General features: G+C 41.5%; 1 protein-coding gene across 2 annotated transcripts; it reads left to right on the forward strand.

The window, feature by feature from the left end:
* Positions 1–609: 609 nt before the first annotated feature.
* shc2 (SHC (Src homology 2 domain containing) transforming protein 2) lies at positions 610–16,109 on the forward strand. Of its 2 annotated transcripts, none has more exons than XM_074668899.1 (13): positions 610–1,834; positions 5,537–5,607; positions 9,290–9,350; positions 9,615–9,734; positions 10,112–10,165; positions 10,255–10,306; positions 10,446–10,572; positions 11,439–11,622; positions 12,126–12,219; positions 13,145–13,324; positions 13,434–13,762; positions 13,890–14,041; positions 14,321–16,109. In XM_074668899.1, the coding sequence occupies exons 1-12, from the start codon at positions 1,067–1,069 to the stop codon at positions 14,016–14,018; spliced, it is 2,169 nt and encodes a 722-aa protein (XP_074525000.1). In that variant the 5' UTR covers positions 610–1,066; the 3' UTR covers positions 14,019–14,041; positions 14,321–16,109. The 2 variants fall into 2 exon arrangements, with proteins under 2 accessions (XP_074525000.1, XP_074525001.1); XM_074668900.1 differs by having other exon boundaries at positions 617–1,834; positions 13,157–13,324; positions 14,321–16,108.
* Positions 16,110–16,151: the final 42 nt, after the last annotated feature.

The following is a 16,151-nucleotide window of genomic DNA, read 5'->3' on the forward strand; positions in this document are numbered from 1 at the left end:
AAAACGTTACTGCTTGTGTTTTGTTAGTAAACTTTACTGGTGGGTTGTTGTTTAATGCGATAGTCTTATACATTTTAAGCATTTTAAGCATCGAGCTGATGAATAATGCACACAGTCACCTTTCTTACTGTGGCTGATAATAGAAGATGTTCATAAGAAATATGTTTAAAATAAAGATGGATAAAATTCACAACATACATATAGACAGATAACAGAGGCAGAAAAAAATTGATAGTTGTAACCTAATAAAGAAAACTGTCTCCAAAACTGCTGTTAGGCATTAGATTCTTACACCTTGACATGACTACTTGATAGTACTGGAGTGAAAATACAGCTTGGTGATGCACTGGCAGCTTCGACCATTGTTAAATCTCAGCTGTGTCCTGTTGTTTATCATCCCACGATAATTAGCCTGAAGCCAGTGAATTTTTAGGGAGGGGCTGATAAATTGTGGTAGGATTCAAAGGATGGTACACGTTAGTTTAGCTTCTCCATCTCAAAAACATAAATAAGAATAAACAACCAATAGGAATCATCGTGTCTTTATCATGTCATAAATTTAGCATATTTGTCTCCATAAAGAGAAAAGAGTGTTGGCTCTTTATTAATTTGCAGAATCTCCCCTGCATATACAAAACAATAGCTTGAAGAGTGTTTATGTGTTTGTGTGTGTCTGAAGGAGGGTGGTTCAGGCAGATGTGTTTTAGCTAATACAGTCTGAGAGCAGCTGGGCAGGGCAGGGCTAATAGACCCAATGACATCATCCAAAGAGAGAAAGAGAGAGGGAGAGGGAGCAGAGCCTTAGGCAGTAAAAGGAAGCAGGCCGGCTCAGACAGAGAGGAGTGTGGCATGAGTGTGGGACAGTGTGCGTGCGTGTGCGAGCAGGAGGGGAGCGTTCACTTGACAAGGATATAAGACCCGATCCGGACAATTTTTTCTCCAGTTTTCTCCTTTTCTTCCAATACACCTCTCCCCCCTTCCCTCCCCTTTCCCCCTTATCACCCTTTTCCCCTCTTCATCCTCTGGCAGTCATCCCTCCTCTCAGCTTCTAACGGGTCCTCTGGGCATGCTCCTTAAGCCAAAGTATGGCCGCTTCCGCAATGAGTCTGTGACCTCCTCCGACGACCTGATGCAGAGCTTAGCCATGAGCGGCAAAGTTGTGGCCACACCGGTGGCCCCCTCCTCCACCCCAAGCCTCCCTCTGCCTCCTCTGCCTCCTCTGGATCCCAGTACCAGATCTTCCTCCTCTGCTGGGGCTGCAGCCCTGGTCGACTCCCCATGCCTGGACGGGGAACAGGATGCCACCACTACCTTCTGCATGCTCATCCCTAAGATGCCCCAGTGGAAGTTCTCCAACTCTTTGCTCAGCAGGAGCCCATCCAACTCCAGCTCCAGCTCAAGCTCTAGCAAGGACTCGGGGAAGGCAGCAGCAGCTCCTACCCAGAGCTCTGGGTCTCTGTCTTCATCATCACACAGGCCCAATGGTGTGACCTCAGCCAGTGGCCCTGTGGCCAGTCTTGCAGCGGTGCTTAACTCCTGTGACCCTGTGTGTGTCACCCCCTGTTCCTTGCAGGCCATTCGAGGGCAGAGAGCAGTTGCAGCGGCGAACTCTGCCTATCCAGGAGGGCACACATTTGGGGCCACCGAGGCCATGGCGAGCCCTGGGGGATCAAGCAGCTCCAGATCAGGAATGAGCAGGAGGACAAGAGTGGAGGGCATGTGGCTCGGGGGAGAGGACTTCACCCAGAAGGGAAGCTTCATCCACAAACCCTCCCAAGGCTGGCTGCACCCTGACAAGAAGATCGCAGGACCAGGGGCCTCTTATATCGTCAGAGTGAGTGCATGGGCCATTTTAAATAATACCTGTTTACATTTTGAATGAAAAGTCCCCTAAAACATCTATAAAATTCAGGATTTTGTTTTGAAAGCAACTTTCTATTCTCTGGTACCAACATAAAAAATGACCTGTCACTGTAATTTGGAGAGGCAAACGTTATTGATGAGTCTGTTAGAGGTTGAACTATGGAGGTGGGAAACAAAAGGACAGCACAGTGCCAGGCAGTTTGTTATGCTGCTCATGTGGAGGGCTGGGAATACATAATTTAATCCAGATAGAGGGCTTGGTGTGGCTGGCAGGGGGACTGCGTCAGGATAACAAACAGGCGTCAGGCTGTTGAAAAATAAACAATGAAATTATGTGCACAAGCTTTAGGCAGGATCATTATTAATTACATTGTTTACCATAGACCACATCGTATGATACAGTAACTATTTGTGTTAATAGTGGACCTAAGCCATGCTTAATAGTGAGCAGTCACTGTCAGCGAGTGGGAGTGGTGTCCTTTGTGTTGTTTCAGGATTGTTTACATAGAGATCAGATCCATATAATGTGATTTAAAACCTTAAGCTTTAAGAATGATGCTCTTAAATATAATGAGTATCACTATCTTTGAAGATATTAAAAACTTCAAGGCTTTTTCAAATAAATAAATATGCTGCATCTACCAATAGAAAGTTAGCTCCCACCAGTAGTAAGATTATTTATAAAGTTATCATTGCCCTCTGCACAGATAACTTCTGTTTACATATGGACATTGTCTTATTCAGACGTCATTGTCACTGACCTCCCTCACTCCTGTTTTCCTCCTCCCTTTGGGCTCCTCTTCCCCTGTTCCTCCTCCTCCTACTAAAGACATGTTTCCTGATTAGCCCAGTCTGGGAGCCAAGAACGCTTTCCAATGGCATTATACAGGCACCATTCATTCCTATATTCAATTAGGTTTAATCACAGTCATTTGCATCATGTGATGTGGAGGAGGACGTCTGGATCGGAATGGGAGGGGTCCCATGATGGGTGTGCGTGTGTATGTGTGCTCTCTTTTCCTCACCATGCAGGGCTTTTCTAGATTCATAACAAGTGCTGCTCTAATACCAGATCACCATCTGTGTAAAATAGCAGAGTGTTAATCAGGTTATTGTTTTGAAGTGAAGGAGGATGCAGTCGTTTTAGATGGTGCACGTAACGTTATGTTTAAATTGTAATTTGTGGGAGCTGCAGCAGGTCTTGGGTGCAGTTCAATAGTGAATCTATGCACCAAGGCGTACTTGCTGCATGTATTAGTGTCAAAGTGACAGTAGATTTCTGCTGTGCTGTGCCATTTTTAATCAGCATAGCTACCGTAGTGCACATCTCTTTCTCTCTTACACAAACTGACACACCCACATGCATTCAGTCCTGTGCTGGGAAAGACACAGATGATTTTGAGAGCTGCTTACCTTTTTCGCACTTATGTCTTTGTCAGGCACTGTCTGGCCTGCATCTACCATTGTTGACAGCCAGGACACTGCAGCGAGCTTTAAAAGTAGCACTGCAGCTACTAAAGAAGACTTCATGCTGCTACATTACAATCTGCTGCAGTATATCCTTGTCAGATTTTACATATCAACAACCATTTTTATTGGTGCATTTTACAGAAAAGACTTATTTATGGTTCATATGGTGGTTGGATACTTTAAAATCTGCCGTGAACATTGCATCAGAGTATGAAATTGGGTGGCATTTTTATCATGCACAACATGAAAAAAATACGTCAGCAGCCTCAGTATTAGCCAGAAACACGACATGACTGTTCTAAATTTGTTTACACTTTTTTACCATATCTTCAGTAACCACCAGATACTTCTGGTATGTACCCATCACCTGCCCTGCAGTCCTTACACATTTTGCATGAACTTGCCTAAAACTGGATGTTACATACTGACCCATTACAAGATGTAACCCTAACAAGGACTTGATGCAAAAAAAGTTGCTTCTTCTTAGAAAGTCCATGTCCCTTGGTGTTGAGGACTTGGCCAAAGGATTATGCGAGCAGATTTTATTGATAGAAGAGTGGCTGTGTTGAATCAGAGGAGTAGTGTGTCACAAAGGAAGCATTGGCCAAGAGGGATGGAAAAAAAGAGACAATTTTCCTGATGGAAGACTTCCCCCTGCGTTTCAAATCTGGTTAGAAAGCTCATTAAGCTTTCTGGCTCAAAGGTCGCTCCTTCTCCCCCTCTCCTGCTCTCTCATTCTCCAAGTTTCTCCATACAGCTGTCATGTTTTCTTGTCTGCTGCTTGTCTGCAGTCACTACCAATCCAAAAAAAGAGACAAACCAGATATGACACTGACCAAACAAGAGTCGAGGAGAAGAGGATGTGAATTCTGTGTCGCAAAATTAGTTTCACAAGGGCTCATAAACCACAGAAGCTATTACATAGCTGAAGAGTTATCATTGTTGAGAGAAGTTCTTGTACAAAAAGTCTCACTTTGTAACAGTAACTGGTCGATTCTTCATACTTACATCTTAGTGATTCATCTCACACAGTTTCCTGAATGTGACAGTGTGGGATAGTTAGTTGTCATCATTCATCGGTGGATGAATGTTCATAATGCCCATGTTGTGTATAGCTGTTTACAGATAACAGCAGGTTAGCTATTTCACAGACAGAAACAAAACCTTGCGTCTTGTCCTTTTATGTGAAACTCACAGGATTAGAAAATCATGTATGCACTGATTGTGTGTACCATCACACTCTCACCCTTAGCATCCCCTAGAGGCCGAAGACTCAGCAGTTTGTCCGTTATCCGGAGCTTTTAGTGCTGCTAATCTAGTCAAGGTGCCATTAGCACCCCAACCTGACAGCTATTAGAAAGCTGCTCAGCTGACTGGAGTACTCTTTAATGGCCTGTGTGTGGATATGAGTTAGATTATGATGCAGTGTTAGACATGGTCATGCCTGTTATTAGAGGATTACTCATGATGTTGCCTACTTTTCAACTGTTTGGCATATTTTTGTAAATTAGTCTGGAGTTGCAGGGTTGGTTTGAAAACAGACCTTGACTTATACTAACTCCCACTTAAGAACTGCAGAAGGTGACAAATCCAACAGAAGCTAGCTGATCATTTCTGATGTTATTTTCAGACAATATCTACTCCTTGGAAGTTGGTACAAGACAAAGAAGTAGTAGCAGTTTTCTGTGTTTTTTATTGAGAAAGATGTGAAAGGTGTCATGCATTTGACTGTTCAGAGAAAGCAGGATTAGATCTTGAGTTACAAAAAAGGTAATCAATAATCACTTTTTTAAAAACACATTATATGTACAGTTTTGTTAACAAGGGGTGCAAAAAGCGACGTTAAACAAAAGTTCCTCACAGGAGCTTTAACATCAAGGACGAGGGGACCACATTGGAACCAATAAGACCCTGATAGATTAGGGATTGTTCTGTATGATTTAGCACCGGTCAGTTTAGACTGAATCCAGTGAGAAGGCCAAGGATTACAGTAGATTTCCATTTGAGTAAAACTAGTCACCTTGCACACACTAAGGCCAACATGTTCCCTTAAATCCATTAGCATTAACTTTTGAAGTGACTACATTTCCTCTGAGCTAGAAATCTCATCATAAAAAGTTCATGCTAACATAACAATCTACATCTGTTATTTTATGTGCAATGCCAACTTCTCATTTGTCAATTTTATTTATATTCTTTGCAGTACATGGGCTGCATTGAGGTACTGAAGTCAATGCGATCACTGGACTTTACCACAAGGACTCAGGTGACGAGGTAAGCTGGTGATTTTCTTGGTTTGCAGTGATATCAGGAGAATTTGGCAGAACATCTACTAGGATGAGACAAAAATAATTGCTGTATATAATTTTTATCTGCAAGGCGCCAACTTCTGGCTGATTCTTTAAGTTAGCTTTGGTAAATAAAGTAATTAATGCGTTTATTAGACTTTACACTGCAATCAAAGCAAAAGGTAAATTCATCAATAAATTAAGATTTTATTCAAAACAGGACACTTATGTTTCATACTCAGCAACACAATTTTAAAATTTTAGGAGTGAATGTGATCAAAGCATCCTGCTTACACTGTTTTGCAAAAATCTGACAATAAAGTGTTAAGTTGTCAAAGTACAGAGCCAAACCAAACAGCGGTAAACTGTATATGCTCAGCTCTGGGACATGAGACGATACCTCAGGGTCTCTGTATGCGTCTGTGTGTTGTTGTGCCCTACATGAGATGTTATTGTTATTGTTATAAAGGCAGGGCTCCTTGTCTCCAGGGACACACTCTCTTTCTCTCCCTCTCTTCCTATTTCTTTCTCCCTCTCCCATAATCGATCCTGTGTAATCTGAGCCCGCTGTGCAGCTCAGGCTTAAGTGCAGGGGGGTGTGGGGAGGCAGCAGAGATGGAGTGATAGAGAGGGAGATCTATTATTGATGATGTTTGCTAATGAGTTTGGAAAGCTGCAGTGGACTCCATGAACGCGCCCTGCTGGATAATGTCTGCGGTTGTAACTTCTTCAGGAGGAGGAGGGAGAGAGAGGTTGGTCGAAAACAAAACAGCAAAACAAAACAAAAACATGAGGAGGAAGCATACAGCCCATAGCGGAACAATCCACATTCTTTTGACTTAAATGACCAAATAAGTCTGCGATGAAGCATTACAATCTTTTATTGCATTGCAATAATATGATACGAAACATTAAATAAATGCATATGAGACTATTTTGTCTGTCTCTTTTAGACAGCGCTTGAAAGATTGTAAAAAAAAGGAAAAAGCCCGGACTCTTTGACTTTTATTGTTTTCATTGCAAACCATAGCACTCCTGTGCATGTAGTAATGTATTTTTCATGATTAAAGGTCCGGTATTCTGCTCCTTTTCTGCAGTTTAATATGGATCATTGATGTCTTCACTAAATGGTAGTAACATGTTTTGGTCCAAAAAGCCAATAAATCAAGCACAGCAGCATTGTTTCGAGGCTCTCATAGCCCCTCTGTTCAGAACGGTCTGATTTAGTTGGCGTGACCTTCATATGTAAATGAGCCACCGCTGATGCCGCCCCGCTCTTCCACGTCACTGAGAGCAGCGCCTTATAGCCATGACTTCCGAGCTCCGAGTGCACAAAGTTTAGAAAACAGCGAAGCTCGTTTACCGTAACATTACAGGCTAAAACAACAGGCTATCCGCAGCTAAAGTTAGCATCCTGAAGCTAACACAGAGACAGGGGGAACACTGAGGAAAAGCTCTAACATCTGCTCCACAGCACACAGCATTTAAAATACTCACATTTCCAGGGTCTGAGGTTTGTTGGAGGATGGTTGGTAATGAGCCTGGATTCAGGACCAGTCTATTCACTAGCCCTCTGTTGTACTGTCCAAAGTTGGAAAAGCAGTCAGCCGTGAAGTGACTAGCACACACATGCACAGTTTTACTGAGTGTAGCTGGAACATTTCCTTGATAAATGAACTCGAGCCACTTAGTCTTGTCTTCTTCCGAGATGGGAAGCTTGTGCATGGAACTATGTGGCTGTTTACAGCCAAAAACAGAGCAGTGATGGCTCTTCAACTTTGGCATTCTCCTCCCCACTGCTGGAGAGAAATCTCTGGAGGGGGTTCAGGGGTATCTGCTCTGGTGGACCAATCAGGTCAGACTTGCTCCTGATTGGTCAAAAAAGGGAATTGCTGACGTCAGCAAATCCCCAAATTCCAAACAGCTCGTTTTAGGTCTGGATTTTACATTCACAAGCACTACTAAGTACAGGTTTTGTCATTAAATATCACATTTTGTGGGCTGGGAGGAAAGCCAAAGACCAACAAATTTCACTAAAAGACTTAATAAAGTGATTTTTGCATAATATGAGACCTTTATCTCTTAATATGCTGTTAAACTAAACATACTTACTGGACTAATATTTGAAGGTCATTTGTCTGTGGTTACTGAAATATTTTTTCCCCTTAAGTGGACCGATAACCTATCAGCCTGATACACATCATATATTTTTTATTTGTGTATTTATTGAAATAACAGCATTGTGGCTACAACACATGCTCATTCCTTGATGACTGTTTTTTTTGCTACCCTAATACAAATGAATGCATTAGGAAAATTGAAGTCATGCTTATTTCAAAGCATCAATCACAGTTCACGGTTCTGGACTTTAGTACTAGTCAATACTGCGTTTTCCTCTCAGTATGACGCAGTTTATCAATGCCAGCTTTAAACAGATCTCCAAGTTTTCCAGTGATGCTGAAAACATGAGACCTGTGTGTCTTGATTCCCCAGGGCAATGTAAAATGGACCATCTGTCCCACATGGCCAAAAAAAATCAATGATTTGTTGTCCTAATCAATTAAGAAAACTTTACAGATTACATTACTCTGTCTAAATTTATTCACTTTATCTTAATTAATTCTAAATGTAACTTATTGGGTGCAGCAGAGCCCTGCTGTTCTCTAGCTCCTTCATTGTAAGAGAATACATTTTCCCAGCAGCGCTCTCTGTGTGAAGGTGTTAGACAGCAGCAGCAGTTCTGGCACGGTGTTTTATTGCAGAAAAGATACCAAGGCTGCAGACAAAAACAACATCTTACTCAGCCCATCTCTCCTCCTCCTCCTCATCGTGCTCCTCCTCCTCCCTCTGTCCTCTTTTTAGCATGAGTCATTGTGATGTTTTTCAAAAATCCCTGAGAAGACCTTTACTCGAGATGGGGCCTGGGCTGCTGCTTTTTAAATATTTACGAGCCACTTGATATGGGCAGCTGGCTTCTTCACTGCTGTCCCTGCTGTCCCCTGGTAGTGAGAGTGTGAGCCTCAGAGCCACATTATGTGTCACTCCAGCCATCAGACACACAGGGGACAGGAGCTTTAAACCCCCATTAGGCAGCCACTCCCAGGAGTTATAGCAGCCTCAGTGACAAACTGCAGAGAGGAGCATAGTGTGGAAAATAAATGTTGGACTAAAGGAGCAGTGGACTAAAGGAGCTGTAGAAAGCATCGTTGCTCTGGTTTAGATAGAATAACAATGTTATTGTTATTCTGGGAGCTAAACATGGGTTGGATAAACAGTCACTGCTGACCATTAACATCACCAGTAAGAGGTGGTTACTTGTAAAAAGACCTTCTGGAAACCTTTTTGTGACATTTGAACTGTGACAGGTCCATGACCTCTGATCTCTGCCAGAGGGAAGGAACACAAAGCTTCAGTTGCCGTTTAACTACGGGTTAGTGCGTCACTGTGATGCAGCGTTTTGTCTGGGTTTGAAGTTCTGACTTTCCATTACAATGTTTTTAATCTTATTAATAGCCCATACTGTTACCACTCTTTCACTCATATGGTGAAACAGATGACAAGAAATCACTTGGTTTTTAAAAGGAGGACGTGTCCTGTAGCTCTTTGATATGTGACCAGTGTATCTCAGTACTGTCTGACCTTTGACCTTTCATTATTTCCCTGATTAGAGAAGCCATCAACAGGCTGTGTGACGCTGTGCCAGGTGGAAAGGGCGCTTGGAGAAAGAAGGTTAACTATAAATCTTTCGATGCAGTCTTTCACAATCATAATTATTTTAGTATACACATCCATATTAACTGTTTCTTTAATATAAGACAAGTTTGTGGTATGTGAAAATATACTTGGAAATAAACCCATTCCCTGACAGAGACCTAACTAAGTCAATTTCATCATGCTAGCCAGTTTAGCTGTCATAAGAGCGCTACTATTTGTACATACAGCATTTTTTATTATAAATGATGTGTTTTTGACTGTATCTCCTTTTCCATACAGGCCCTGAACAAAGCTCTCCAGTCCATAATGGGAAAGAGTAACCTTCGATTTGCAGGCATGAGTATTGCAGTCAATATTTCCATAGATGGCCTTGGTCTGCTCATCCCGACCACACGACAGGTGAGACACTAATACTATACTGAAAGATAAAAGCAGCTGCTTCAAATGATACATAGAACTTTTCTTCTTGGACAACATAAATAACAAATAAATTCAATATCCTCCAAAATGTGTTGATATTACATTTTGATCCACAATGTATAAGAATTTTCAAGTTAATAATCCTCTGGTTGGAAATGAAAAAGTCAACATGTATGAATGTAAATGTAAATTTCTGAATCCCTCATCTTTACTCCACTGAGGAAGTCTTTATTTTGTGCTCCTGTAGTCCTTTATGCAGTTACATTGTTGTCTGCATGGCCTTGTAAATGACTCACTGGTGGTATGTTGGAGTACACGGTCAAACCTGTGTCACTTTATCCATTTTCCTCCTCCAGGTGATAGCTCACCATCCCATGCAGTCCATTTCTTTTGCCTCAGGGGGGGACACGGTGAGTGCAGCATGGAACTGGTTTGCAATCTCATGACGCAATAATCAATCAAGGCTTTAATTTCATCATTTCTCTCTTGTGTGTTGCAGGACACGCCAGATTATGTTGCGTATGTGGCCAAAGATCCAGTGAATCAGAGAGGTACGTCGTCAAAGGCTTCTCCTTCAGCTTTAGCAAAGTAACCATATTGTGATTCGGAAAGTGTCGGAATGATGTTCAAGATCTAACTCTGAAGAGCACAAAGCAGCTGGAAATGTCTTCTCTTTTCTGTCTCCTCCAGCATGTCACATCCTGGAGTGCTCAGATGGTTTGGCACAGAGTGTCATCAGCACCATCGGACAAGCCTTCGAGCTGCAGTTCAAACAGTACCTACACAGTCCTCCCAAAACCATGGCGTCAGTGGAGAGGTAATGAGGACGTCTGTGAAAAAGTTGAAAAACCTCAAAAGACAAAGTCTATTTTTTTTATCTGTTTCACAATATGACCACTAGGGATGGGTACCTTTCACATTTGAAATGATACGGTACCAATGCCCAGTACCTAGCAATCAGTACTGGTACTTAACGATACCAATTTACGGTACATTTTTGTATTTATGTGGTAAAAAATATCAATTTGTTTAATAATAGAATATAAAAATACTTGGATTTAACATATTTATTCTTCAATATATAACCTTGCAATGCTGTGTTCATGTCCAGCATGAAATATCCCCTACTCTTCCACTCCCTCACAGTCACAAGGATGCACTTAGGTACCTAAACATGGTACCTTTTGGTTTTATCTGAATTGGTACCCGGTACTTTTGACAGAATTCGGTCAGTACCTATAAAAGTACCTAATTCGGTACCCATCCCTAATGACCACACATTCATAAATATGTTGCTCTTCTGACAGTGTTGAAAATATTTTGCAATGATGCCACTACAGACAGTCAGACTGTTTATGTTCTGGTTTCCTTCCTGCACTCGGCACTAGCAGCAGCTCCTCTAATCTATATAAAACTCTGGCACATCGTTATAGATCACTTTCGGATGTGGAGATGTCATCTGATCAGACTGCGTGCATTTGAGAACCCAGACCTCCTCATCATTATCATTGCTATTAATATCACAATAAAATGCCACGACAACTCAATAAGTGTCATCAGCAATGGTCAGATTAAAGACGTCATGTTACAGCAGTAGTAATAAAGTTTTTTTTTAAACTTTATTTACTAAAAGTGATTTTAAGGAGTAAGAAGCATCTTGTTGTCATTCGTGTCCATCCTCAGGTCGGTCAGGACAGAGGAGCCAATGTGGGGTGAAGATGAAGACTCCTCTGAGCATGATTATTACAACAGCATCCCAGGGAAGGAGCCTCCTGTTGGAGGAGTGGTGGATTCCAGACTCAGGCCCAGTGGATCCCTGCTGGGTCACATCCACACTCAACCACAAGCAAGCAAGACAGCAACACAGGTAAACATCCCGACCAGATTTTGGTAACAGCATCAGAACAGGTCAGAACCTGGATTTTTGTCTGATTACCTACGCTCTGCAGGATGTTTTGTCAAATCATTTGAGAAAGAATGAGATACAATCACACCATCTGTGTGACTAACCTTTACAAACAATGACATCCAGTCTTGAACACATTCCATGCCGCATGTGTTTTCCTGCTACTTCTCCATGATGTTAACATAACATATATCCCATAGCAGTCCTCCTGATGTCCCTGCACTTTATTTGTCCCTGGTAGATATAATTAGATTAAAAGCCTGGGATACTTTGTGCCTTTGTGATGAGAGAACTCTTCTCTCTCTGTTCCTGCAGTTAATTTAAAATATGGTGACATGCTACAGCTAATGTTTCAAATAGAGTGCTGCAGAACCGCATTATCCACGGCCAGGAGCTGAGAGAGTTTTCTATGAAGCTACATAAATACAAATTTATGTGTTTTCAAGCTATGCTTGTATTTGTAGATGGGCTCCCCGGCAAGAAGAGAGGGCGCGTCTTATCCTCCTGGTCAGCTGTGCTATGAGTTACACTGGGACACAGAGACAACCAGTGGCTCAGGTGAGACATCATGTGGCAGGACACAGGTATAACATCTGGGGGGTTAAGTTTAGAGGAGAGATTTGGTCCATGGTGAATAAAGGTTTGGTTTAAACTGAGGATGTACAGATGTGTATTTTTTTTAATCCCCAAAAGTGGTATAAATTTTTGTGACCTGAGGTGGTATATGCCTTTTAGTGACTGCACTATTTGTCCAAAGAGATAAACTTATTCAGCTCAGAAGCTTAGAGCTTTGACTCCCCTAAAGAATTCATCCTCATTACTTCGCTGTTTGAGTTATTTATTTATGCCTCTATTGTGAGTTTGAAACAGTGGAGTTGTAACTATGATACTGTATAGAAAACATAATTAGTTGGATTATGAACATAAAATTTCCATCAATAATCTATCCATCCTGTCAGTGCAGTTAACTTTGTTTCATGTTTGTATGCATGGTGTTTATTATTCACCAATAAGTTATGATGGTTAAAGGAAACACAGCTAAATGCAAAAGAAAAAGAGAAGGTGAATTATACAACATGAGTAAATAACTTACATAATAAAAATTATTAAGTTGGAATTTGTTTTGTAAGTATGAAACTTTTTAATGTGGTTAGAGTTCCTTGTTTTTGCATTTTATTTGCGTTATTTTTTTAATTTTTTTTTGTTTTTTGGCATTTTTGCTTTAATAAGACACTATGGGATACTATGGGAAAATTCATAGTCACGGTAGAAACCCACATTTTTTTTATTCTACATGTAAAAACCCACTGTAAATGTTCTGTGGTGTCTGACATGAGTCAAGATTTAAAATACTAATTTTGGCCACTAGAGGGAGACAAAGAAGAAGGCCCATAAAAATCTCCTAAAAATGAGGATAAATTCAACAAAACACAAATTCACTCCCACAGCTCTGAAATGCATTATGAGCACTAACTCTTGTCAGGTCTGACTTCAGATGGATACCTGTGTGCAGATGGCCAGCCACCGAACAGCAGAGATTATGAGGAGCATCAGTACGTCAACACCCAAAGTCTGGAAAACTTGGAGTCACTGGCAAAAGGGCCAGATGGACACAGAGGCTCCAGGGCTCCTGACAGCCCCAAAAAAGACCTCTTTGACATGAGTATGACATGAGACCAGAGTTTCTCCTGCTCTGCAGAAATCTATATTTTTGTCTTGTTTTTAAATACTGGAGTAACTTTGTACTTGTGGAATATCGTTGTCCTCTGCAGGGCCCTTTGAGGATGCTCTAAAGCTCCATGAGGCTTGTGGTGGAGCTGTGGGGTCCAGTGTCTCTACTGCAGCTGGAGGTGTGCAGGTCATGGAGGACCAGTGGCCAAGCCCTCCACGCCGGCGTGCCCCTGTGGCTCCCAACGAGGAACAGCTCCGCAGGGAGACGTGGTACCACAGCCGCATGAGCAGACGAGACGCAGAGAGACTCCTGGTCCGAGATGGAGATTTCCTTGTCAGGGAGAGCACGACCAACCCAGGACAGTATGTGCTGACGGGCATGCACTGCGGTCTGCCAAAACACCTGCTGCTAGTGGACCCAGAGGGAGTGGTTAGTAAATTAAAGCTGTTGAAATGGCACTGTTTGAAATCGAACAATACTAACGCTGCATGTTCTCAATTAAGGACACACAACTACTTACATCATCCTGTCATCTGATGTCCTTCATGTCTTACAGGTCCGAACCAAAGACATGTTATTTGAGAGCATCAGTCACCTCATCTCTTACCATCTGCAGAACGAGCTGCCTATTGTGGCAGCAGAGAGTGAGCTTCACCTCAAACAGGTGGTCAGGAGGAAACAGTGAGCCAATCGGATATGCATGGGATGGTGAGCTGTACACTTCAACATTATTTAGTATTATTTACAATATGTCTGAAATAAGTGTGATTGAAAATGAAGCTATCGGGAAGGAGATGTATAATAACTACTTAAAAACACTTTTTTTAAAGAATAGCTAATATTACATTAAGACATATCTTATAGAACATTTATCTGGTTGCTGTTAAATTTGTGTTTCTTAATCTAGGTTTTCAGTTATTATCTTGTACAGGCCTGAGAAATGACTTCATCAGATTTCTGATCCCTCCTCTTTCTCTTGTGTCACAGACGGAGACTGTTGCGTCCCATGCAAATCCACATAAAACATGAACGGAAAACATTTGTTCCAGATGGATGTTTGTCTGGATGCGAGGATATCAGTAATGTTTTATTTCTGTGAACAAGCCTACGTAAAGGAGAAAAGCCTGTGACATCTTCCTATACTTTCTTTGCCTTTGGACTAACAGGATCAACCAAACTTTCCCTCAGCTGTTACAAACTTCTCAGCATGCAGCTAGTAAGCTGAAAAAAAAGGCAAACCAGAGTCTGCGTCAGTGTCTACAAACCTCAGTAGCCAAGGAACCAAACTTCAGGAAAACAAATCAGGATTTGATGCTCAGATGATCCCGACATGCTTGTGACGGTGAAGTGCTTCCAGAGTAACACCCACCTCCTGTTATCCACTGAACTTATAACAGACATCAACACAACAAACGTGTCACAAATATCTGGAACAGACTCTGATCAGAAACAGAATGTATCAAGCTATTCAGTTGTTTGTTCAGTGTAAATACAAGAAATATGACTAAGGGTGACAATTGAAAAGCATCTGATCATTGGGGTAAAAGACAGTTTCTGGGTGAAGCTGACTCTTAGATGGCACAACGGAGAGACTTATCATGAGTCAGTGCTTGATTTATGAAGAGGCCACATTCTTCTGCCTTTCGTCATCACAAAATCCACTTTTTCCAAGTAGAAATGAACTGGAAATGCAGTACACTAACTCAGCAGTGGGATTTTAATCCCTTTTATCCTAAGTATCAGTCACTTTTGTTGTGTTTGTAAGGGCTGCTCATCATTCGTTTGTATTGTAAAAGCGTATAAACCTGTTGATGGTTGAACTGCACTCACATGATGAATCCTGTCTCGGTTTAAAGGAAGATCTCTTCAGAAACTCTCAGTATACTCGTACCTGTATTTCCACAGCCTCTCTAACTTCAGTGCCTTAAAGACTACAGGGACAGGTGTTTGTGTCAGTGTATATACTGTGCATTTATGCTCCTGATGCAAAGTTTTCTTGCCATGCCAATGAATGACTGAACAGACTTCAGGATGATTAAGCTCTTATTCTGAAACAGTGATGTAAGCTGCTCTTGTTTAGAGTGTTTAATACTGTCTTATTGTGTCATGAATGCTGTTGTATTTGTGTGTTTCTTGTAATGATACCCTCATTTTAAAGCAAGCCATGAACAGAACTGGTCTGCACTGGTCTGATGACGAAGACGGGATTGGACACTAAATTAATTTCATTATTTGTCCCAACTCAGGGGAATACACCACTGTATTGACTGTTCTTGTCCCACGTCTGTTATTACATGCCAGGCTGTGACTTGCTTCTGATTTTCCCAGTATGCTTTTTGCCTTTCTTTGTTAAAGTAAAAACATGTCTTTGGTTAGGACCTCCACAGCCTCACGAATGCACAGAGAGATGAGGTGAGCAACAAATACGAATGTTAATTATTGCAGAGCTCGTTTTTGCTTTCTCAGGAATTTTTCTTGGACCTTCTCCTCTTTAAATAACTTTAACGGCTGTTTGTCAATTCAAAGAACTTAAAAGAGGGTATGATTCAAAGAGGTTGTTTTGTCGTCTGTGGTTCTTTATATCTGCAGCAGCTCCACATTGAGGACCAGCTGTCTGCCTTTCATCCACATGCACTGCTGCTAAATTAAGACTTCAGATTTCCATCACCCAAAAATAGAACAGGAGAGTGTCAAGCTGATGAAACCTAGTTCGTTCAATCCACAGAACTAGTTTATGAGGCAAGGTACAAAAATCAAGCTTAACAGACCACTTTTATTTTTGTAACAGACCATTTTTATTTTTATTTTTATTAAAAGA

Source organism: Halichoeres trimaculatus, unplaced genomic scaffold, assembly GCF_033239565.1.
Source record: "Halichoeres trimaculatus isolate MK-OKI-2021-1 unplaced genomic scaffold, fHalTri1.1 fHalTri1_scaffold_4, whole genome shotgun sequence".
Taxonomy (NCBI): Eukaryota; Metazoa; Chordata; class Actinopteri; order Labriformes; family Labridae; genus Halichoeres; species Halichoeres trimaculatus.